We start from the raw sequence: 25,806 nt of genomic DNA, 5'->3' as shown, positions 1-25,806 counted from the left end.
CTCATCCCCTGCAAAAAAAGGTTTTTTTCTTTCAATTTTTCAAATTTCTTTTTTTCTTCACGCCCCTCCGTCCCACCGTGCATGTCGCCGAACCGAATTACATAAAATTGCCGACTGGGCTCGAAAAAATTCGGTGCAAAAAAACTGCGGATACGAAAAAATTTTAACTTACCGCACAGCCGGCGGACACCTGATGTAAAAAGAAAAGGAAAGCTTGCTTAATTTTGCTGTTACCATTACCATTGTTCGATCAGATTTTCATTCCCCGTCGACCACGGGGCAAAAAGTTGGACGAAAGTTTTCGTCTTTAGGTACATGAAAAAAAATGTTTTCTCTATCTTACCTCTCAATCGAAAAGTTTAACGGAATTCTTTCGGTCGCAAACTTAATTTGTACACGAGCGTAATTTCAAATAATTATCGCTTCTCGCGTTGACGAAAGAAAGAAAAGCGTGAGCATTTTCCCGCTGCTGTTGGTCAGAAACCGATAAAATAGAGAATACATATCTTTCGATTTCCATTCAATTTTCACACCATTTTTCATACACAGAATTTCTATTTATGTATATAAACATAATAATTCGACTTTATACATCGCCCGAGTCTATAAGGTCCTCGATTTTCCACTTCGCTAGACGTATTTCTTACAGGTACGTACCTACTACGAGGTATATACTTACATCTGTATACCGTCGCGAGTCGTCTCCCTATTATATATATATTACAGCTCGCGCGAACTGTAGTAGTAGGACTCGAGTGGGAGTCGACGGCGAGTGAAAATTATCGTTTCAATTTAAAACGGGCGAGCAGAAATTTGCTCGATTTATCGAAGAGGGACAGGGGGGGGGGGGGCGGTGAGAAAAAAGGGGTGAAGTAAGCAAGTCGGGATGCAGCCTACGTGTATAAACTGCGTACGCTACAACGGTGATTGAAAACGAAACTCTCCTGGAATTTCCGGCCTTGAAATATAGGGAAAATATAACGAACTAGATGATTGTTTCTATAGTTTTTTTTGGCTCGTTCGTTACAATAGCTGTATTCCAATCTTTTTTCTCTACAAAAATTTTTGCACTTTTAAAACTTGAGACAAATGGAGTTTTTACGTGAATCCGTTGTGCAATTTTTCACCCATCTTCTAAGTCGTTTTGATTTTTGTTTTATTTTTTTTTCAAAGCGCTTGAATTCGTGAGATTCACGCTTCTGAATACTTAGCCACCTATACGGATATCACAAGGTGGGAAAATGACAACGACTTTGATCCACCCGTTTCACGGAACATCGGGCGACAGTGGCGCAGCTCAAGTTTCCATTTATATCGAGTGACGAGGAGGTCGACGACGACGAGGAGGAAGGCGGTTATGAATGAGCCAAGTTTCTTCTTTCCACCTTTCACTCCAGATACCTTGAATAGACGACGCGCATCGGTTGAAAACCGAGTGAAAATGCGACGGACCCCGTGTTCCGCAAATTCATCGTTTTGTTATTCTTATCGCGCATCACTTTCACTTCTCCCCGCAGATTTGTCGGCTGTGTAGACGATCGGATGAATAATGCAGGGGGGATGATGGCGCATCGTACGAAACGAATGAGAAATCCAAAATGGCACCGCGATCGCAATTCTTTCAGCTAAATACCTACGCTCTCCAAATTTAAAACACAATCCCGAAAATCTACCCCAATGCGACCGCCGAAGAATAATCTTCACGCGTCGCGCGCAGTTTCGCGGTGTTTCATCTCACCGGCATTGAGATCTTCGATAACTTTCCAGAAGTTTTTTTGCCCTCGCCCACCCCGTCGTCGCATCAAGACGCCCTATTTTTCGCCGCGATCGCGTCCCCGCCCGGACTTTAAGTGCCTTTCTTACATCGGATTACCACCGCGCGCGTTAAACCAGAACGGAATCTCCGCGATCTTTGGATAACGCGAACGCGACGACGACGCGATCAGATGATTCCTTTCTTTTTTTTTCTTCTATTTCCATTGTAACGCATTTCCTCTTTCTTTGCTTAAAAATGTACAACGATTCACGATTTTTAACGATTTTCATCCGGGAAGCGCTCGAAATATCACGACTGCAGTGGGTACAGTGCGATGAAGACGACGAGGTTATCCGGCGCGTAGCGTCGTTATTTACGGTATGAAATTCAAGTTTGATAAATTTATTCCGGTTTGTGTAAACTTTTCTCTTTGTTTTTAGAAACGCATATATTTACCCAACGTATATATATAGGTATATGTATACAGGACCCATATTTCTCGAAGCCGCAAGAGGCGGTGTACCCGGGTAGTTTGTTAGAAAATTTTCGGAGCCCTTACAGTGGAAATCAAGCGCTCCGAGATTTTGCATATTTATAGCACTTGAGTTTAGCCGAATGAGATCCATACGATCATGCACAGCGGCCGCGGTGACCTCCGAATATTCGACCGCAAATTTCTATGCTAATCCGATTGAATAAACTCGCATCAACCGCGTCCGCCATTACCGTCAAACTTTTATAACCGAATTGAAATTGTTTTTCGCTTCGACAGCTGTCCAGTCGTCCGACCAAAAGGAGTTAATCCCGACGTCAAATGTCGTCGGATCGTGCCGATGAAAATTGTAAATTTACCAAAAGTGGGGAGAAAAAAAACGCTCACCTCTTTTCAGTTCGCGGGATACGCACCTACCGGTACGCGGGGGGGTGAGGATTTCATCGGGAACACTTGTACACTCCGGATTATCGAAATGATCTTTCATCCGTTCGAGATTACTTTCGCTTCGGTATACGTCGAACGATTCAACCGAACGCGAAATCTCATAGGGATAACCCTAACGAATAATTGATCTATAGCGAAGATATCTGCATCTCGACTCGGAAACTTCTTCTTCCGAGTCAACCTCCTTTCGTGGCATTTCTTCTTATCGGAAAATTTTGCTGTTTTTTGTTAGTAGAAAATATGAAGTTTAAAAAAAAAAAAAATAATGAGTAAATTCAGGGGCTTGCATCGAACGAGTTCGTGCCACGTTTATCAGAGCCATGTAGGTGGATGTAAAAAAAACTATATTCAAAGCAGAGACGCGGGGATTCACGATCGACGTAATAACGAATCGTATCGAGAGTGGGCGGTGCCCGATCAATTTGCCGAACGACTACGCCTCTGTCGAGCACCGAAGAGAATTCGCCCTGTACATATACAAGGTATATTATACCGAATTTCGGGCACGCGTATACGTACGGCACAACTAATATGTATAATCGGCGGTTTGAGTGGAAACCGTAATTACGAGCTGATGCCGGGCTGAATTTGATGAGTTTATGGTGATTTATGCAGAACTTGACGACGTCGCGCGGTTATATCCTCCGGTCTGTAATTCAAAGCTCCACCCCGGTATCACCCCCCCTCCTCCCTTCCCCCGTATTCGCCCGACCGATATGATATATATATATGTTTACTTGGGTGATACACTTCCGCATCAGCTGTTTAAGCTGCGGCGAATATCGCCGGGCGTTAGACAATTGTCGCTATATGTATAATTATGCGCGTTTATCGTTATCGTTAGCGCGGGCGTCTCTCGCCGTTATGTAAGCGGTGTACAAACAGCAGCGTTACGCAGTAGCGCCCCCCATTACGCGTCCGAATCGACAGCGACTGCGAAAGCCACCGGGTGGTGAAATGTAGCGTGGGAAATCTAACGGGGATCCGATCGTTGGTCGGAAATGCGAAATTGAAATTTTTTATTTCACCCCGCCGCGCTCCGAGGATATTTTCATCCGTCGCTCGGCGGGCAATTATTTTTTCATTACCCGGGATATAATCACCACGCAAGACGGGATGTATGCCGACCGATCTAACCGACCCTATATATATATATATAATTCGATGAAATTTATGATTATTATTTCACGAAGATTGCGGAATCGCGTTTTCTCAATGTCCGTCTTTTTACCCGACGATATATCTAATTATCGACTCGGCGGGATGTCCGTATATACCCAGCGGGTAGGCGATCGGAAAATCTGGGGATGAAACGAGGGGGTGATGTACGTGTACTTTGTACTCGAAAAAAGTATTTTCTCTCAAAAATCGGGGTGCGATCGATTGATTCATTTCTTTGAAATTTTCGGTTTTCCAGATGATCGTTACGCCCCGTATACAGATATATAGATCCAAAGTATGTGCAGTATGATAACGGGTTCGATACCGCGAAAGGGAAGGTGAAAACGTGAAAAGGGGCAGTTTATCTTCGCCCATCGAGTTTCCCGTCACGGTTCTGCACCGCCGGAGAATCCTCAGGGATATTCGAGGGTGAAGGTACAAAGGGACTGAACAGAGAATGAAAATCAGAGAGAGAACTAGCCGCCTCCTCTTATGCAGTGCTACGGGCGACTAATTCGTTCAAAGAAACACGATCGTACAGGTAGGACGTATACGGGGCTGCAGGCGTAGGGTAATGGACGTATAAAATACATCGTATATCCTTTCACCTGCCTGCAGGCGAAATTACCGTCATTCGACTCGTCGACTGTTTTCTCTGGAGCATTTCGCTCCAAGAAGCGGACGGATTCGAGTCGCCGCGATGCGCGTTGACCCTTTTGACCAACGGCACATGTACGGAACGCTCGAAAAAGGAACCGTCGATTCAAAAAAAGTGAATACAGAAGCTTCTCGCTTAAACATGATAATAATATAACTTCGTTAAAAATATGTATGTGTAACGAAGGTTCCGGAACACATAGGTATAGCTGTATCTATGATACGTACGATATACTAGCCAGAGACAAGAAGGTATATTAATCTGGTTGCCGGCCTCTCGGGTAGGGTTTTCAGGTCACTTTGACGATGGCCAGTGGTCAGCCGGCGAACTTTTGCAGGTGGTGTCGGATGGGAGGGTAGTGGAGAGAAGAGGTGAGGTGTAAAAGATAAAATAGATCAGGGAAGAAGCAGAGAGGAAGCGGAGAAGATGATCGAGAGGGTGGAGGGCGGAGAAAGGAGAAAGGAGAAAGGAGACGAGAAAAAAAAACTAAGAAGAAAGAAGCTTTGGATCGGGAGCCACGCCGATATCGGAGCGTATCACTGTAGAGTAAATGTGTCGCGCCCCAATAGACAGATTGCTCAGATTATCGTTTACCGATACTGATCCGCGCCTCCGAACGTCGTACAGCTGCACCCGCGCCCGCGAGCCGAAACACGTTAGGAAAAGTTCGATTGTCGGATATACTTTCGGAAAACAATATCTGACGACGTGACGCACGCCGCGCGATGCACTACAAGTTTTTCTTCAAAGAAAAATCGAAATAGAGTCGAACCAAATATCTCGAGATGTTCCGTACCGCATACCGGTCCCGCGATCGTTATCGGCCGAATCAATCGATCTCGTCGTTCGTTTCGATCGAAGAGTTGAAGTTATCGCGCATCTTCGCAGTGGGATTTTTCGGTTCATCGACACGGAGGCTGCCGGTGTGATTCCTCGCCGGTGATTCGCCGTTACACTTCGGCCCCGCGATACACCTTGGGGCCTATTTTCCACTCGTCGCACTTACTGCACGTTCGTACTCATCATCGCCTTTGAAATATATACATACAAAGCCGCTTTGGCAAAGGTTATATAGCTGGCTGGCCGTAGGTATATGTATACGGGTGGGTAAGTATGTACATAACATTTTCCTGAAAATCCGTAAGCCTCGCCACACGGTCGGAGGAGAAATAAAGAGAATAGCGAGAAGGAGCGAAAGGAAGAATAAGAAACACCACCTCGGAACATCCCCGCTCATCTTACATATCTTCGACATCGGCTTTGCCGCCCTCTACATTTCCAAGAGCCGAGCTCGGTTCCGTTGAGATTTGGATCCTCGGAGGATTTTCATAATTCGATAAACCTGGTAAATTTACCGATCTGTACCAACCATTGCGAAATTTCATTTTCGGATAACGAAACCCCGCATAATTCGTACGAAACGTTATCGCCTCTCTCTCCGATTATTTCCGCTCTACACATCCCCCCCCCCTCCCCCCCCCTCCCCCTGCATCTCTTTCACATTCTTGATCTGCTTCGTTTATTCAGGTACCAATTATACGCGCGTCGCGTGAATGACGGTTTGGTTTTCGTACGCGAACACAATCAGGGTTCCAGTTTATCGCGTAGTCGACGCAGTTCCCCGTTTTACATATAATTCCGTATAAATTATTAAGGGTATATGAATGTTACGTACCTACGTCGAATGCCGAGTGTATTCACGAGTGTACCCCACCCGACAATAAGTGTGTGTACACGTGTATATTATTGAAATGTGTATAACTTTTTCAATAAAGAATATTCAACTCTCTCTCATTTCGCTTCATGCTTTCGCTTATGAGCCGTGCTTTATGCTGACTCGAAACTCTCAGAGTTGAGTATCGTTCCATTGGTCTGCCTGCACGGATATTACATAAATGTGTAATACATGCAAAACTAATATGATGTCGAGAGACGCGCATCATCATGCGCCGTTACGTAACCAACCCTCGCGTAAATCGGTGAGGAAGTCTTGCGCTGCAACTACGTATCGAGGCCTAAGTATTATGCCAATATTTTCGCAAATAATTCCGCACGTTTCCATTTCTTTTTTTTTTTTCTTTTCTTTTCTCATTCGCAGTTTGCCGAATCGATTGAAATTTTCGATCTCCCCAGAATCACGAGGCGTCTGTTTTATATACTCGACGATATTTTTTTTTATTTTTTGGTTTTTGATTTTTTAGAAATTCTCGTCTCGATCGGCGAAGTAGAGAGAACGTGAAAACAAAATGGCGACGCGTGGGCCGGAATTAACTGACGATTGTTTTCGGAGCCGGGCCCAAAATTCGGTGGTTCTGCTGAGAAGAGATTGCAGAGGTTTTGAAAAAAAATTTTATCCAATTTCTGTCTAGACGGCGTACCATTGCGCGTAGTGCCTATAGAACGATCGCGAGAATTGTTCGTCAAATTTAGCGCAATATCGCGGCGGTTGAAAGATTCTAAAGAGCAAAGCCACCGCGACATTCTCAACTCGGTTCTGGCACCGCCTCAGCTAACAAAATACAGAAATTGAATTTTATTTTTTTTTTTATATCTCCCCCAGAAGTGGGTCGTCTATGTGTTATACAAAAGTATATAATACACAACTAGAAATGTACGTATATAATACCGATGTTTCGATGACCTGATTTATTTCTAGATACGTTATTTTTCGAGTCAATTCACAACGCCTTTTATAGCTATCTGTAATACAAGGAAAAAGTTGGCAGCATTATTTCGACAATTTAGCAACGCTCTGCGGGACGACAAAACCCGACTTACAACGGGATTTTCAAGTCTAGTGAGTAAAATGAGAAAAAACATTCATTTCCACCGTTTAAATGATTTCATCGATACGCGAGCGACTGAAAAATTAGCAATAAATTTTGAACGTGTCGATTGGTTTGTTTGATAATATTTTCATTTTCTTCTGTATACTTCTTACCTCGAGCATGCCGAAATTCTTCCATATCTGGCGTAACTCCCGCGTGATTCGAAGGAGTCGGCTTCCGCTTCGACCTTTTTTCTTTTCCTTAGCACCTTTTTCAGCTTTTCAGAATGGGCCAGCAGCAGCAACCCGTCACGAATCTTTATGCGTCACTTTTTAATTTGCATTTTTCAAACTTTTTTTCACCCCTGAAACGACGCTGGTCATTCGGAGGAGTCGTTGAGAAATGAAGCTCGTCTCACAGAGTTAGGGGCTCGAAAGGTTATTTTTTTAGAATTTTATCTTATTTCTTTTTCAATTACTGCAGATCGCTAGGGGATGATGATTATTGCGATGAATTGTGACGAATCGATTATCTGAAATCAGGTTACGACCGTCGGGGCAAGGAACGAACAAAAGAGCGACACAAAAAAGAGAATTACAGATTCTCGATTGTTTTTTTTTTTTTTCCTTCCATCCAAAAAGCGCCGCGCACACATGTACAATGCATGTGCGGTGATCACACCGGTTCTCCTATACCATCTTTATAGAAGGAAGAAAAAGAAAGATAAGTGGGATGAAAATTTTTGACTGGATTTAAAAACATTTCCATGCAAATCTGAAGTGGTGTTCGGCGAATCGCATGCTTTCATAATTGGCGCGGGGGCAGATCAGAGGTGCATTAATACTATAGGTAGGGAGAAAATCCCATGGATTTCCGTTCGTATATTTTAAATTATAGAAAAATCCCGCACACTCTTAGAGACAACCGAGGAGTTATACCGGGAAAAGCTCTCGGCTCAGCTTTTTCCGTTTGAAAACTTTCCGGGAAAAAAAAGGAAAGAGAAAAAAAAAAAAAAAAGAAAGAGCAGGAAGTGCCCCACGAGTAAGATAAAAGCACAAAAGCTTCACCTCTTCACTTTTCAGCTCAACTTTACTACCCATAAAACCTCAATAAACGATATAATAGAAAAATCCACGGGATTGGCATCCGACATAAAGCGATTCAAAAAGCTCGGTATTTATATCAATAATAAAAACCACTTTTAATGAATAACATAGAATATCTATCGCGTTCGATTAATTCTCTCTTCGCTTCCTTGAATTCGAAAATTCTAACCATAAAAAGGCACCTACTTATTGTTAGTTGAGCTGGGATCAACGTTCGAAATGAATGTCAGTTTTTCTAATTGCACATGGTGCCCAATAAATTTAGACTGATTTGGTATCTCCCTTATAGAAAATAATAAAAGTAAGAGCAATGATGATAGTAATGATGAAAATAATAATGATGATAAAGATAATGAAACAGATAAAAAATTAACTACAAGCAAATCGAGCGATAGACATGATTGTAACAATATGTGGAATATTCAAAAAATTCATCAAATAAATAGGATCAAACGCACGAGCATCTAATATGTGATGTTCACTGTGTCATTGTTTTACATATATACCATTTTTTAGAGATACGGATAAATATCTGAAATATTATGACAATTATCTGCGTATAGGTATGGAAAAGCACAATATATCGTCGTTCTCTGATATCGATATTATTTTTTCGATCGCTTTTTATTTTCGACTCGTTCAAAACTGAGAAAACATAAATAAACGAATAAATAAATGAATCGAATGTCGGGGCTATATATTTGTTCTGAATTTTATTTTTTATCTTTCTGTATTTCTCTTCTGTTTCTTTTTTTTTTTTTTTTGTTTTATCTATGCACGCGATATCGATAAGTTGCGACGTTAGAGACGTGGTGTTCCCTCGGGTTACGTCGACGAACTGACGGCGGGAACGCGGAACCAACTGATCCCTGGCTAAAGAATTGTCAGCGTGCGCCGTCGCAGGTATATGTATACCTAATACATTAATACATATTGTGTAATGTAACGCCGAGTGAATCGCGATGGAATTTTGTGCGTTTTAGTGGTTTCTTTTTTTTTGTTATCTTCATTACTACCGAAATTCAAACGATCCCATTGCACGTTGTTCTTCGTATTCGTCACACTTTTTCATTGTGTCAAATTGTTATCGAAGTTATTTCTCACGAAACTTCGAAGAATCTGAATCCTCCCGCGATCCAATTGCACATAAAATTGTGCTGCACGTGAAAAAAAAGATTGCTTCTGAATTCTAGAACGGTTCGTTGTTTATTTTTTTTTTTTTTTTTTTTTTTTTTTTATTCATGAAGCGGTTTCGGTCTGCCCAGTTTTTTTTCTTCTTTTTTATTCAAGAGCGCTGATGGAACTGGAGATTTCATTACTGCGCCACAAAACCGAAATGATAAAAACAAAAAAAAAAAACAAAACAAAAAACAAAAGGATGAATATATTTTTACTTCATCGCCAATAAAACGAGAGGTTGAAAAATCACCGTGGTTAGAAAAATAGTAAATAGGTTACGTGAGTTTATCCGGCGAGAAGATCAACGATTTTTATATTATCTCGCACGATATACGTAAGAATATGTATCTCACAATAGCCGCGGTCGGAAAAATCTTTTCAATTTCTTCTATCTTATCTTCATTTTGTTTTTTTGTTTTTATTTTCTTTTCTCTCAAATCACTTCGATTCAACTCCCGTACGATGATCAAGAGCAAAGCTCAGCGTATATCAAAGGGGTTTGCTTATCACGCTATAGAATTTTGTAAGAATTGACATTAGCGGAAAAAAAAAAAAAAAAAAAGATAAAAACTTCACAAATGAGCGCTTTGTTAGAATTTCGACTTACGAAAGTGAATGAGACGAAAAAAAGAAAAAAGGAAGTTACCGCATCTGGTAGAAAAATTGAATTACCCTCTCTATAATGTTGAATTGAGTGATTCCCCTGTTAAATCAAGGGAGGCAGATAAATGAAAAATAATGTCACCAATTCTTTTTCACTTCTTTTTCGTTTGTAGGTTTTTCCTTTTTTTTTTTTTTGTTTTTTTTTTGTAAATTTTTATTACCCACCTGGTAGAAATACATGACTCGCATTTTTTTTCTTTATTTTTTATATGATATTTTTCGCTTTGTGGGTTAAGCTACTCTCATACTCGACCCTTTACATTATACGCCCACCCTTACACGTCCTCTTTTTTTGCTCTTTATCTCCTCTCCCCCCCTCTCTCTCTCACACACCAACTCTATCTGTCTTCGTCTGACGCAGAACATACACGTGCAATAACACGAATACCCAGTGAACGAGGCAACGTATGCTTTACCGGTCAACGATGCGTAAGACCGGTGTACGTAACGTGCATACGCGTACGTTATCTACCTACTCGTACGCTGCAGATATGTATATATGTACATATACATATGTATACATACGTATATATATACAAGTCTAAACGCATGTACCCATAGGACATTTTGGCGAAACACCTTCGTCGAGGTATTAAAGAGGATAAGCCTGACGATAAATTTGTAAGTGATGTGAGTATTAGCCTCGCAGACGGAAATTAACAAATTTATTATGCTGATAATTTTTTGGCCGAAATACGAGAGGACAAATGAAAATTAATTAGTCATCCCACCATATGCGGACCGATGTATTCACTGGTTTGATGCGATCACGGGAGTTCACGTACAGGATAACAAAATAGCTTCGTTAAAAAAAAAAAAAAAAAAAACAAAAAACAAGATTCTCGCGAAGTCAGTTCTCTGATTTTGAAAGGTTAGAGAGAAGAAGCATTCTTTGAGAAAAGGAGAATTGATTCGTACGTGTAAAGTTGAATTTTTAATCACACACATATGTATGCTTGAGGAAGGATTCACCCTAGCCATGCATAAATGAAACTCATTATTATGCGATCTTACGTAAGTGAGTTTCAAATTTCCGGTTACATTTATACCCCTCTGATATTCAACCTCCGTCCGCGAAGATGATGATGATGATGATGATGTTGTTCTTAAGTAATGCGGAAATCGGGAATTGAAAATGTCTAATTTCAATTCAAGACACAATCGCTGGCTGGTCTATACGTTACTTAGGCAGTTTGATAATGAATTATAACGAACCCATAAGTGCTCCAGACCAGCTCCGCTACTTACGCGTTGTTAAGTAATAGAGAACGTTGAGTATTACATCAAGTTCGACGACGAGGGTACTGGAAAGAGAAAAAAAGATCTTGCGCCGAGCTTTTCTCTTCGTAATATTTTATAACAATTTTCAAAGTCGACTCCGCAGGTGAGAAAGTTTTCATTATTAACGAACCGAATCGGCTAGGCAAAAGTTGCGTTTTGGGAGCGAATGATCTACGAGTAGGGATTTCAATTCGTATTCCCACCAACTGAAATCTAAATGCCTATTTTCTGAACAAAGCGTTTTCCGCTCGCCATTTCCGAGTCCCTGCGAGCTCATTCTCCAAACTCTCATATCTTGGGAACTAAAAGCGATTTCTCAGATTTTCAGAAAGTTAATGGAAGCTACTTTTTTCCGGTTCCTTTTGTTTTGTTTTTTTTTTTCAAAATCAATGAACGCGTTGGACTATCGAGCTTATCGAACGCAAAACGAGCCGATCCAAAAGCTTTGAAAATTTTCACTCCGTCCCAAGGTGCACGTGAACGTCACGCGTACGTGTGTGTATCCATAATATACATACATATATATACTACATAAGTAGTTATCAAAGAAACGAGAGCCTCTTACTGACACCTTCTTTCAAGAGTCCTCCGTTATACATAGAGCTTCGCGTCTTTTCGCGCGTCGTCTCGATGTAAACCCACCTCTACGATATACCCAATGACGTTCGTTTGTGAATGGTGAAAATCTTCTCATGCCCTCCCCTATCCCGAATCCCACATCCACCTTTTTTCGCGCCTCCAAATAGACGTCGAAAAATGATGGAAAGTCATTCCGCACTCGAGAGTTTGATTAAAAGTTGCTTTCATAGCGCCCGGCCCTTTCGCCTCCGTCCCACCCCTCGAGCTTTTCGTTCATCCGAACGAAACGACGCGACGTCGACCGAGGGGCTGAACGGGGTCCGCGAGATGCCCCCGTTTGGCCCCTTTTCGCTTCGCCGCGAATAACGTCCGCTCGAAGGAATGACCGATCGAAAATTTTAGCAAACCAGAAGACGCGATAAAAATCTTCAAATAATTGAAAGTCGGGCCGAGAGTCGGACTCGGACTACACAGCGCATAATCCTCGAACACGCGATTGGTGTGATTCGATCGTCACCCTTTTTCTCGCTCCTACGTGGCGCCTGTAAGGGAACTTTTCGACGCTCCTGCCGGGGCAATTATGCCATTAAAATTGACTAACTTTTATCAGGCCTTTAATCAACCTTACCGTGTACGTAATTACGTTATCGTACCACCCTGTGTATGGACATTGTTCATTTTCTCTCGGTAAAAAGTTCGCGTCCAGGTCGAGACTCGAGAGGATTCGCAGAATTTAAATTCAACCGGTAGAATTTGAAAATACTCGAGTGCGTGGTTCTCGCACGTCGAACGAGAGACGAGGAGAAAAAAAAAAAAAGAGAAGAAACAATGAACGAATGACCGAATGAAAGTGAAGTATAAAAAGAAAGGAAATGAAGTCCCGTACGATTCCGGTAATTATTTCGTGTATCCGGGTATCAGATGTTTCCAACGAGATTTCAAGTTTCGTATAAATATTCGAGGGGTCGGAATAAACCCCCGGAGGTATAAAGGAGATTGTTTCTTCTCCTCAAATATTTGCACGTTCTGGGATTTTGGGCGACCAAAATTGTTTGAACAAACGAAAGGAAAGCAACGAAATAAAAAGAAGTCAATCCGCTCGAGGGGAGTCTAAAATTACTGACGTTCAAATGAAAATAACAACGCAGATGTTCGCTTAGGTACTATGAATTTGCCGATGAACGCTGATCTGTAATACCGTGTTGTACGCGTGTAGGGCATTCCACGTCACGTTTTCTAGAATATTTTTTCAACTTCATGCAATATTTTCGACGTCACAATCGGAAACCATGCTCGCGGAATTCTCCATTTTGCATAACCTCGAAACATGTCTTGACACTTTCAATGGTCGATATATCTATGATTTTACAATTTTCTCAAAACTCTTCATGTTTGAGAATTCTTCGAATTTTTCGAAAATCAGTTCAGTCCCTCCACTTTAACTCCTGTTAATTTCGAAATGGGCCGAAAATCCCTTCGGTGTAAAAATCTATTCGTTATTCCAAAATGTGTTCGGTAAACGTTTTTTTAGCCAAAGTTTTAATTATTACCAACGATAAATGTATTTGAATGAATTTTTTATGAGATTTTTTATTGACCTAAAAATTGCCAAGCCAAAAAAACGTCAAGTCTGTAGCGCGCGTTTAATTTTTCTCAGAGGAAAATCAATCGTATATTCTTTGGCGTTTGTGTGAAAATAGGAACAAGTCGAATTCCGGGTAATAAGAAGAATGAAACTACAAGAAGCTACACATACTGCGGGGCAAAAAAGATTCGGTTTTATCTGCGGAAACCAGCTACGGAGTTAACAACGTGTGATGTTAGCTTTTAGTCAACGAATCGGAAGGCGTCGATATCGTATTATACCGCACGTTTCGCGCAAAATCCAGTTGCGATACTTAATTCACTGACACACTTTTTAGTTTTATGAATGAGGTGACGAAGCAGATCGCACCAATAGCGGATGTAGAGCACACGGATATTCAGCGCGAATCAAGGGTGAGAAATAATTTATCGTTCCAAAATAAATACCGAAAAGTCGTGATCTCTTTTTTTTCCTCCTATTTTATCATTCAAAATGCGAAAGAAATTGCGAAAATTTTTTCATTGCGAAAAATTTATCGTCGCACGCACGGGAGGGCGAGCGGTCGAAATAAATCCAGGTATCATAGATATCGATGTAATCATTTTATATCCATTCAGTTTTTTTGATTTCTCTTCAAACGTTTTGTGGATCCGATTGCGGGGTAAAGTATTATATGAAAGGAGATAAGGTCGGTCGAATAACGATATCCTCTGCAGGGAATCTTAAGGCGAGCTTTGAAATTTCTCTTATCTAAATAACGCAATGAAGATTATAGATCTGCCGAAATTTCGTTTCCCTCCCCAACTTTGGGCGATTAACAAAAGCTCTCTCTGAATTACTTAAACCGATATAGCTTTGTCTCATAACGTGTCTCATTAGATACCGAAGTGTAATACCCACTGCCGATGTTTAAAAAACGAACAAAAATTTGCATGAAAAAAAAAAAAAAAAAAAGAAGAAAAATGGGATAAAGTAGAGCGTACAAGGTACGTAAATATGTCTATATCTACCATTTTCAGTAATATCGCAGTAATGTAATAAAAATATACATAGGTATATATGTATATAACGCGCAGGTACCGATTCCTTTGGTATTCGGGGAATCGAGCTTTAGGAATCTCCAATATCCGAGGTGAATAATGAATAATTCTTATGGTGTTTCCCGCTACTGCCCCATATTCCACTTCGCTATCCGTATCGCTCCCGTCTACTTATAGATACCCGAAACCTTCTTCTCTCCCCAATCCTAACCCTCGATATTCGTGGCGATCCTTCTCGCCCCTTTCCTTCAATTCGATCGCTTCTTTTCAAACATTTTCTTTTCTTTCTTCATTTTCGCAAAAACCTTACTCCTGTTTTTTTCGCTTGTTCCTCTTTCTCCAAATCCAACCTGCAGCCTAGCGAACGTCTACATTACAAATGTAAAAAACGAAAAAAAAATAAAAGAAATTTGAAAAAAAAAAACGCGATAACTGGTATTTTCGGATGATCGTTTCAATGAGTGGTGTGGAAAGATTCGGAAATGAGTCGCATTCTTTAACCACGCAAATTAACATGAATTTGACGATCCTTATCCCTTGATTTTCTCCAGTCTTGAATTTTTTTACTTTCTGCTTCGATGGGTTTGCGGTCCGCAATTTTCTAAGGGTACAAATCCGTTTCATGGACTGCTCGGTAATGAGTAACTTTTTGAATATACGTATAGATTTCGTCCCTCTCTTATCCCCCGGTGAAGTTAACTTTTTTGATTTTTTTCTTTTCTCCTTTTTTTTTTTTCTTTCGCTTTTTATTCGGTGCACATAGTAGTGCTTGACCTGGTAATGTTAATTACCAACAAGGTTCTAGCAGCAGCAGCAGCAGCAAGCAGCGTATTATAGAAGCGATGCTGCTAAGCCGCGCTGCAACACACCTGAGTAATAAAACGAGGCTTACTTGTGCACGTTCTACCGCCCATCGTCTCTATACGTTCGTCTAATTTACACCGAACCCCGAAAAAATTCCTGAGAAAAATGAAAGAAAATTAAATAAGACTAGAGTAAAACTCCGACTCGCAGTATAGCTGGATACCCAACAACTTGATCGCGAATAAAATATCAAGCTCGCGATTTTGAACGAATAATTTTTTGACAGAAAAACAAAATTTATTACCTTCGCAGATTTTAGACTCCCGATGCTTTTGGGAAAATCTATTCAAAAGAAGCAGGGGTAAAATTTTTTTGGGTTTTCGAGGATAATGGCTTTTTTATTCCAACGGAATTTCGCTTTTGGAATTGCGGCTAGTTTTCAAAATGATTCAACAACGACAGAAATTGTAGCTTTGAAGACCGGGGGGTGCCGATGGTCCGAAAATCGAAAAGTCACCCACAGTTAGTTTGCAACTAATTTCAGCAATTGGTGATTATTCCCCTCGAAACGGAATAATAACTGTACTGACCGAACGAATTCGAACCGAAGAGCCGTTTTAACGATAATCGAACCATCCATTTGGAAATGGGATATTCAGTAAACATGTTCCTATACGATATTTTATACTGTACACACGTACGCGGTATCGATTTCCAATACAAATTAATTACTCTTTGGTTGAATTAGCGAACGAACGAGTGGGACGATCTTTGAATCGGTGGGAATAATTTTATGCAGGTACAGATACGTACATAAATGTGTAAATGCGATTTAAAAAAAAAAAAAAAAAATCAAAAAGGCAGGTTTAATATTTTACGACGTGACGTTCGATTATGTGATTAAAAAATTGACTCCCGCAAATTTTTCCCCCTACCCAAAAGCTTTCGTTCGTCAACGTTCATCTTTAAAAAGTTATAATTTTGACCGCCGCGATGGGGTTTCCTTGAAAAAGTTAAGAAAGTTTGAAAAAGTATGGTTTACACCCTTCTATAGTCTCGTCCTCCGATTTATTAAGGTGATGAACGAGCGAGCTGGATTTTCCAAGTTATATTCCAAATCTGCGCGATTTATCATACACACACGTATGTATGTACCTACATATACATGTATATATATGTTTTTGAGATTTGTTGAGGGGAGATATCGTGCGATGGATAATAAAAAAAAAAACGTCGACACTCAAGACGACCGCTGATTCGATCCCCCGTGTGCAACGACCCTGCAACAAACCCCTCCGCCCTTCTACCGTGGAACAAGAGCGATGGTCCGCAACTTGATCCTCGATAAGAACACACGTAATTTATCTCAGAGACCGCAAACTACGTATAACCTGTACAGCCTAACCCCAACTACCTATATATACACCGCGTGCCGATGCATCGACTTCCCCATCATCCCTTATCTCGGGATGAATCGTTCCCACTTTATCCATCGCCTTCACGTTCCTCCGATTCCCGACTCGCGAGATTGGAAACGGAGTGAAAATGAAGAGAAAAAGTTGAGTCGCGCGTCCTTACGTCCTCGACGTGTGTCCCCGATCGATTTGATTATTTGAAAATTGTTTGAAAACGAAATGAAAATAAAAAAAAAAAACTTCGGGTTCGGACGCGTCTCCTTTTTACAACGCCAAGGTTTTCATCGGTTGATTTTACTTCACCGGGTGTTCAAATAAATGCTGAAAGCCTACGGACGTTGAAGGACCCAGCGTATAAACATAGGTTAAAGGTCAATGATCCCGTAGTCGAGACACAACGAGGATACGCGGGTACGCAGGTTCGGAAAATTGAAAAGGTTTTTGAGAACGAAGAGTTTTTTCCCTTTTTTTTTCTGTACGATTTGTTCCCCCCTTTTATTTTTATTTTCTTTTTTTCTTTCTACCGTCCCTGCAGCGAGATGAGCTTCGGAAGTACCTCGACAAACAAAGTACCGGACCTTCAAGGGCTCGGGACGATGGGCTCCCTGGGATATATTGAATCCCGTGGGGAAAAGGGGTAGGAAGTGGAAGAAGGAAAAAAATTCAAATAAAAAACAGAACGAATAATATAAATAATTCATCGATTCGCTCAAACAAATCGGAGCATTGATACTTACGTGAACGTGGAAAGGAATCGATTCGGGCTTCACCGCCGAAAATATTTGACGCGACGGATCGGTTGATTAAATTTTCGAAAGAAATGAACAAAAAAAGAAAGAACAGTCCTCTGGGGCGATTAATTTTAGTTGGCTAATTTATACCACTCGTTGACTACGTACGATGATGTTATAAAGTGTACCAAGCATGAGCAAATGAGCGCTATAATACCAGCTAGCGCTCGACGATCCCTGAGTGTACTCTCCACCCTCGCACCCCATAGGAATATACGCGAACCGCCAGCGCTTGCGTTAATTCTAATTCCAAAACCCCGTAATTCACCGTCGAGTTGTTAACTCTGAAACATAGCGGACGTCCAGAAACTAGCCAACTCCCTCGTTATCGTCGCAATTAATTCGCCGAAGAATTTTTATTCCTTCAATTGGATGGTTCTCTTCGTTTTTCGTAGATTTACCTTTTTAGAGACTTTCTTTTGATTATATCAAGTAAAAAGTAATAGGAAAAAATAATTTCCCACCAGATACATTGTTTACATTCTTACGAAATTGAGGTTGCGAAAAATTCAGCGTTGAAGCAGCTTCTTCGCTTCGACTGTAAGTATGCGACGTACGTCTGCGGATGTACAAATAAATGGATGATATGGACGTCTCGCGTAAAAGCACGCAAATAATTTCTTTTCTTATCCCCATCCGGGACGCCACACGTGCAGGGCAGCGTGTATACGTATGTATGCACGCGCGTTTCGTCTTTCTCGAATTCATCCTATCGGAGTTTTTCCAGAGGCAACCGTACTACAGCCGATATGGCGGAACACAAAAATGCTTTTATTCCTAAGATAACTAATACACTACCACCTCTTACAGCCAATCGTCGTCAACTGTCTGTACGTCCGCGCGTCGCTGTGCCCTACGTGTATTATACCCATTAAACCACGTAGCAGAGAGATGACGACGAGTCGGTCAACCTTTTCGCGAAAATACATTTCACATCTCATACGATTATAGAGATAAAGATCGATAATTTCTGTATCATGCTGAGGAGAGGGCAAAGTAAAAGCGCCTCTCTTTCGAACTTTTGTGTTTTTTTTTTTACCTTTCTTATTCAAATCTATTTTTGGCACCTTTAATCTTGCCCGCGCCTACTGCACCTATATACTATCGTTATATACCTGTATAACGTCTACTTTTTGCCTCCGGCGATGCAAACAAATTGCTACATCGCGGCAGTTGAAAGATAGAGGAATTTATTCGACCCTAGGGGCAGAATTGATCGAATGATATATATACCTAGTATACTATACCTTTGCCACGCAGTGCATTTGTAATACCACCACGCGGTTGCTCGTCGTCCGCGATTATACCGAGAGAAACGAAGTTTCTTTTGTTTAACGATAAACTACGAGAAAACGAAATTTCTCCTCCGTTCGAATGAGACGTGAAAATTGACGAACCTCGAATGAATTTTGATATTTTCCGTTTGCGAGTTTTGCGAAAGAGAAGATGAAAAGCCGAAGATGAAAAGCCGACTGGTGGATTTTAAACAAACCAGAAATCGGTAATAACAGTAGGGGCAGATATAACGAGGACGAGGGAGAAAGAAGGTCGCGTTTGTTCAAACGAAAGCTGCAGGTAACAGGGAAACGGCAGAACGAGGAAATGGGAAATTGAGGAAAGGATTATACCCCAACAAATGGGAGAGAGGAATGAATTCGAAGAATGGCTCGCTGCGCAATTCAATTGTTAAAGTAGAATTAATTATCTTAATAATGCAAGAAAATAAAACTGAAAAAACAATACTCGAAGCTATTTCGTCTACAGTTGAGCTCGATCGACCGATAGGAATCGATATCTCGTCCAGCTTCGAAAAAATTCTGGAATTCTGAAAGAGCCTTTCGATCGACCGGTGCGATTCCAGTCGAATTCGAATAATTGGAGTCTTACGAGTCAATTAGAATCACGGAGTCGGAGTATATTCTAAGCGAAGTAGACACGCCATTGACAATCGTTTGATCACTCAATCACAAATCAATTAAATCAATGATTAATTATCGATTAAGTGGAGAACAACAAAGTAAGATAATACGAGCATGCGGATCATCTCTTCGAACGAGAATCCCTACAGAGCCGCGTTAAAGGGGATCCGATCTTGTCAATTGAAGACCTCCGTTATCCCCGACACGAGTAAATCGCCTGGTTGTTTCCTATGTCATCTGGGAATCGGGGACGCGTCGGATACAACATTTTTTGTCTATCGGAGAAACTTTTTCGCATTCGACGGTGGCTTCGAACGTCGCCGAAATTTTCAATCGGCTATTCCGTAATCGAATGGTACTTTAAGCTGACGTCGACTCACCGTTGTTTTTGTATCTGACGACTCTCTGCTGCAGTCCCCGCGCCTGATGTATTTGAGGTAAGCAATCCGATCCGGTGCAAAGTCGAGTTAGACTCTCCGCCGTGGTTGTCGGTAAGCACACGACGGTTCCCATTAACCCGAACCTTCGGACTACAAAAACGAACGAGGCGCGAAGCAGTTGCTGCCAATTACGACTATCGAAAGCCGACGGATATTCATCGATAAAAATCGACGTACTTGCCCGAAGTCACATCGAATCCCTGCAAATGCGGAAAACCGAATGCCGCGAACTTCACAAGACCGAAACACAGCGGAAAGGAGACTGTAGAAAAATCACCTGAAACATTGGTAAAAGAACAGACGTGTTAACGTACATTCGAAGTTGAAATTTCGCGTTTCTTTTTTTTTTTTTTTTATCTTATTTTATTTTGAAAAAAGGGGCGGATGTCTTCGGAAGTACCTACGTGCCGGCAGACGTTGTACATGATGGGAATTTGAATAATTCGATCGGCGAAGCGGCCTAATTCATAGGCAATATCCTGAGAGTGAATAAATCGATACATCGAAAGCGTCAGCAGCCTCTTTGCCGATAAAACGATTAATCAGGGAATAGAGGAAGACGAAGGACTAGCTGCGCTGATCACAATTAGAGCAGCGCGCGCTCCGTACCTGCTGCTGCCTCCCAGACACAAACGTATCGTAACGTATATCTGTAGATATTACCGACCAGCTTTGCCAATTTTCCTCATAATTTCGCTTAATTTCTGAACTCTATCTTCCCTCTGTGTCTTAATTACCATTCTGATAAACAGGAACAGATTTTAAAGCCGATTATTCCAAGTAAAGGCTGTACAGATTACGTAATGCAAGAGAAATGCGTATAATTGTGTGACTCGAAGTCACCATTAAGAGTACAGAGCGGATAACTTTTTCTTTTTTCTTATAAAAACAATTAATCCCCGATCAAGTTTTTCAGAGAACGAAAAATTTTTCCATCGTAAAATGGAGACGACAATGTCAAGTACCTTTGAAAATTATTGACTCTCGCAGTTCACCGGAATTTTTTATACAGGTACCAGTTATTTTATTCGTTAAAAAAAAAAAAAAAAAAATACGCACACATTCAATTGCGTATTAACTGTTTGAAAAAAAAAACGAATGAGAAAATGAAACTCGCATAAAACTGCCTTGTCGTTTTTTCTCGTCGTATGATTTTTTATTCCAAATCCGGATGTACTGGAAATATTCCATCCATTAAAAAAACATGACAAAAAAACCCGTATTTCATAACATCGTATACGCTTGTTCGTCGTATAAAGTATATGAAAACGAAATAACAAAAAAAAAAAAAGCAAAAAAATAACCCTGCAAAAATCAAAAATTCTTTGATCTTTATTCGGGCATCGCTGTACATACGTACCGACTCCTTCATCCCCTTCTCGAATATCATTATAATTCGTTTGGTATGAATTTTTTTTTTTTTTTTTTCCCCTCTATTCCATACTTCTTCATATTTTCTTTTTCGATTGTCGTTTGTAAAAATTTGCGAGGCTTGAGAAATTATTGTACACGGTATTTACGATACACAAAATGAAAATAATAAATACGTGGAACGATGGTAAAGAATTGTACAGTGAACGAAGCAAATGGTATGGAAAAAAAATAAATAAATGGTTTCTTATCGAGACTCATTTTAATCATCGGTTGGTGTTCCCCCTCGCGAAACGCTGGCAGCTCGAGAGATAAATAATTTAAGAAGAGCGACGTCGACATCCTTATCACACGGCCCACTGACAACTTTCACCTTCTCCCCAGCTTTGAGGGTACACTAGCAGAAAATCTAGCGGCCAGTTCGCATTTCTCAACACCCGACGAGCTCGAAGATGAACAGAACCGTGCACACGGGGTGTCCCATTATTTCTTTATTTATTTATTTTTTTCTCTGTTAATTACTCGTGACCAAATATATTCCGAAGGACCCATAAGAAAACGTTTCTCATGATATTTGAGGCACACTTCAAAGTTGTGTACAAAATGGCGTTATCAATTATTTTTTATGCAGAGAAATTATTTTTTTTTTTGTTTTCTGAATTTCAACGGGGGAGAACGAGAGCTGTATAGTTCTTTTAGAAAACCAGCCCTCTGTGCGTAAACGAATTTTCTCGAGCGTTTGAAAAATTTGTTGTTTTTTTTTTTTTTATTTCTGGGCAACCCCGTATAGACAGGGGATGCGGGAAGAGGAGTTGAAAGCGGTATAGTATGACTCGGAGGGGGGGGATTGAAAGTTGTATGGAATCGAATCAAGCATCAAGGAGTTGGCCGACGTGACTTTAGCGACCACTTACGGAAACTGAGGCTAACGGTATGTATTATAGATGTATATTACGGACCTACACGTAATACATACATATGTACAAATACGTAAGTACACGTACCACCCAGAATCAAAATCAACTCGCTCTCCAAACTTATTTACAGGCAGGTAGACACGAGTGAAAAGTTCATCTCATGTGCAACCGCAGCGACTACACCATGTAGTCGAACAACGGAACTACGTTATATTTGCTTTCCCCTTTATTTTATTATCCACCGGCACCGATCTGTTGTTTTTTTTTTTTCTAACAATTTGACTGAAACTTTGCAACGAATTCTTGTGCTCGCTGCACGTTCCATTTTTTTATTTTTCCCCGTAAGCGAAAAGAATTTTCTTACAAATACACGAGCGTAGGTATGTTTTGACAGAGAGTAATTATAAAAACAGCGATTTTAATATTTTCATTTTCAACTCGCGATCAAATGCGCGATTCGTTTTGTAACTCAGTCGCGAAGGACAAACGGTTCAACGGTAGCAAAAAGTAATTCTCTACGAGGGACTCAAAAACAAAACCAAAAGAAAACAAGGGGCGAAATAAACCGGATAAAAGGCTTTATAATAATGACGTATGTAGTAGAATATCGTAAGGAGAACCCGACGTTTTTATAGAGACCCTTTGGAACAGTTGGTGCCCGAAGTATACGTATAAGGGATGTGAAAAATTTTAGCTAGTTCTCGCTCGCAAACTTTTCGCAGATATAACGAGGTGTATACGTATAGTTTGCCATCGAAACTAACAATAACGGAGTGGATATCGATTTTGCAGTAATTTTTAACCGCGGGCAACGTTTACGAACCCGGTGTAATTTTATCCAGTTAACTAACTCGTAGTTCGAGGGTCATATACCACCTGAAGTATAGGGTATTCCTGTAATAGATGGACAATTATATGCCACCTTCTATTTTGATTTTCTACTTTGTTCTCTCCTCCTCCGGAGTGGTTTAAATATTTGAAAAATAGTCTTCATTCAATTTCAATAAATCTAAAAAAAGATGTCGACGAACGAAAATCTTACAACACATTTCTCGAAACTATAATTACATTTATACCCACATCGTACCGAAATCCCTCTAAGAAAGATAAAAAAAACATGATTCAATTAACAGCACATACAAACGAACTAATTTCCGAATACTGCGAAATTTTACAAAAAGAAAAAGTGATCTGCCATTTGTTAAATTGTCAAAATCGCATGGCGCAAGAGGACGGGGAGAAGTAGTAAGACCACGTGATTTCATTTCGCGGTGAAAACGTCCAAATGAAAGCTGTAGACGTGGCTTATGCTTCCGAAACAAAACAAAAAAATGAAAAACAAAAAACCATTGACATCATCCACGTAACGGAAATTCTTGCGAAAATTTTTTCCAAACAAAAATTACTCCAATCGCCAATCGAATGCGATGTACAATCGATCCATCGATCTACGATGTGTACAGATTCCTTCATGCATATTCAATGAAAATCCACGCGGTCGGGACGAAATAATTCATGGCGTTCCGTCGATGTATTAAAATTCAGTTTCCATTAGCGAGTAGATTACCGCATGGCAAAAAACGATAGAAACTAAAAAATGAAAATAAGTTTACAACGTAGGAAAATGTATAGAGAGAGATACGTGTAATTGGGGATTAAGGAACATAGACAAAGACTGCTCATGCTGTAGAAAACACACATACATGTAATATTAACGTGTATAATTACAGTTATTAAATCAGTAGTGTTCAATGTACCTTTTGGTAAGGAAACGCTGCGGGTTCGCTCGGAACTAAGGCCTTTGATATCACCGGGGCTCGAACCCTGGACCAGCTGATTTCACCGCGCATGTACCTGCGGGACTACGAGCCAACTAAATATCTATAAGAGAGGTACGTACACATCCGAAACTCCGAGTCCGACGGAGACGAAAGATTTTCAGGCGACTCTAGACGCCCCCTGTTCCTCCCACTCTTTTTTTCTCTTCGCCACCTTTTTTCCCTCCACCCAATTGGCCAGTGATACGAGCAGGTAGGGCCACCCGCTACCGAGCCGCCCTTCGACGTTCGAATCTAATTTTTCGAAGACGGCAATATTTTAACACAAAAGAGAGACAAAAATTACTGGGAGTGGTTCGTTTGGACAGAAATCGTTTGGACAGAATTCGTTTCTACAGAGAAAATTTGCCCATGGTTCGTTTGGACAGAGGAAATTTCGACTTAGGTTCGTTTGGACAGAAACTCATTTCTACAGCGAAAATGGATTCTGTCCAAACGAACCTAAGTGGGTTCGTTTGGACAGAATGTGATTTGAGCAGCGAAAACGGATTCTGTCCAAACGAACCTAAGTGGGTTCGTTTGGACAGAATATGATTTCTGCAGTATAAACGGATTCTGTCCAAACGAACCGACTTAGGTACGTTTGGACAGAATATGATTTGGGCAGCGAAAACGAATTCTGCCCAAATACACTGACATGGGTTAAGTTAGTTTATTTTCTGCCGATCGAATTAGGTTCGTTTTGACAGAATCTGATTTTTCTATACAAATGCAACGAAAACGGATTCTGCCTAAATACGCTGACATGGGTTGGATTAGTTTATTTTCTACCGATCGAATTAGGTTCGTTTGAACAGAATCCGTTTTCGCTGCATTTGTACAGAAAAATCATATTCTGTCCAAACGTACCTAAGTCGGTTCGTTTGGACAGAATCCGTTTATACTGCAGAAATCAGTTTCTGTCCAAACGTACCTAAGTCGGTTCGTTTGGACAGAATCCGTTTTCGCTGCTCAAATCATATTCTGTCCAAACGAACCCACTTAGGTTCGTTTGGACAGAATCCATTTTCGCTGTAGAAATGAGTTTCTGTCCAAACGAACCTAAGTCGAAATTTCCTCTGTCCAAACGAACCATGGGCAAATTTTCTCTGTAGAAACGAATTCTGTCCAAACGATTTCTGTCCAAACGTACCTCACTCAAATTACTCATCATTCTCTATAATACTCGTCGTCGTTCGCTTGTTTCATTTTTTACGGGTTCAATTTAAATTGTCGAATGCTATTTTTTTTCTATCGCCTTACCGTAGTTTCTCGGTTGCTTCCCTCTTTTTTTTTCCGTTCATAAAAGGCGGATGAATTTTTCAGCTCCTGTTACAGTCAGTTGTGGCCAACGTGATCTAGTGACGAAAAATTGATCGGAAACAAACGAGGGAAAAGTGCACTCTCGGTACAACGTCTGGTAAAATAATCATCGGATGGTACTTGGTACTCGTATCAAGACTCACGTAATATTAACGTACCACCGCAGGTAGATGTTATATTTTTAATCCATCGTCAGAGCTCATGCCGCGATTCCAGAGTAAACATCATTTCCCCTCTTTGACTTTCCGTTCGACGAACGTAACGTATTTTACCAGCAAACCGTATACCCTTGC

The 25,806-nt window shown here is 40.7% G+C and overlaps 1 protein-coding gene across 4 annotated transcripts in view; it reads right to left on the bottom strand.

Moving 5' to 3' along the window:
• LOC105690049 (dual specificity calcium/calmodulin-dependent 3',5'-cyclic nucleotide phosphodiesterase 1) overlaps positions 1-24,209 on the bottom strand; it is a 130,156-nt gene extending 105,947 nt beyond the window's left edge. The window contains exons 1-2 of one of the 4 annotated variants that reach the window (XM_048653037.1): positions 24,131-24,209; positions 20,026-20,362 (exon numbers count right to left, since the gene is read on the bottom strand). In XM_048653037.1, the coding sequence (XP_048508994.1) occupies positions 20,026-20,158 (133 nt within the window). In that variant the 5' untranslated portion in view covers positions 20,159-20,362; positions 24,131-24,209. Of the gene's footprint in view, positions 1-7,456; positions 7,982-8,847; positions 9,244-20,025; positions 20,363-24,130 lie in introns of those variants that run through there. The other 3 variants (XM_048653042.1, XM_048653041.1, XM_048653040.1) reach the window with 3 other exon arrangements.
• Between the last annotated feature and the right edge of the window lie 1,597 nt (positions 24,210-25,806).

The sequence above is a fragment of the Athalia rosae genome, chromosome 3 (assembly GCF_917208135.1).
Source record: "Athalia rosae chromosome 3, iyAthRosa1.1, whole genome shotgun sequence".
In the NCBI taxonomy this organism is placed as follows: Eukaryota; Metazoa; Arthropoda; class Insecta; order Hymenoptera; family Athaliidae; genus Athalia; species Athalia rosae.
This window is presented reverse-complemented; position numbering and strand designations above follow the sequence as displayed.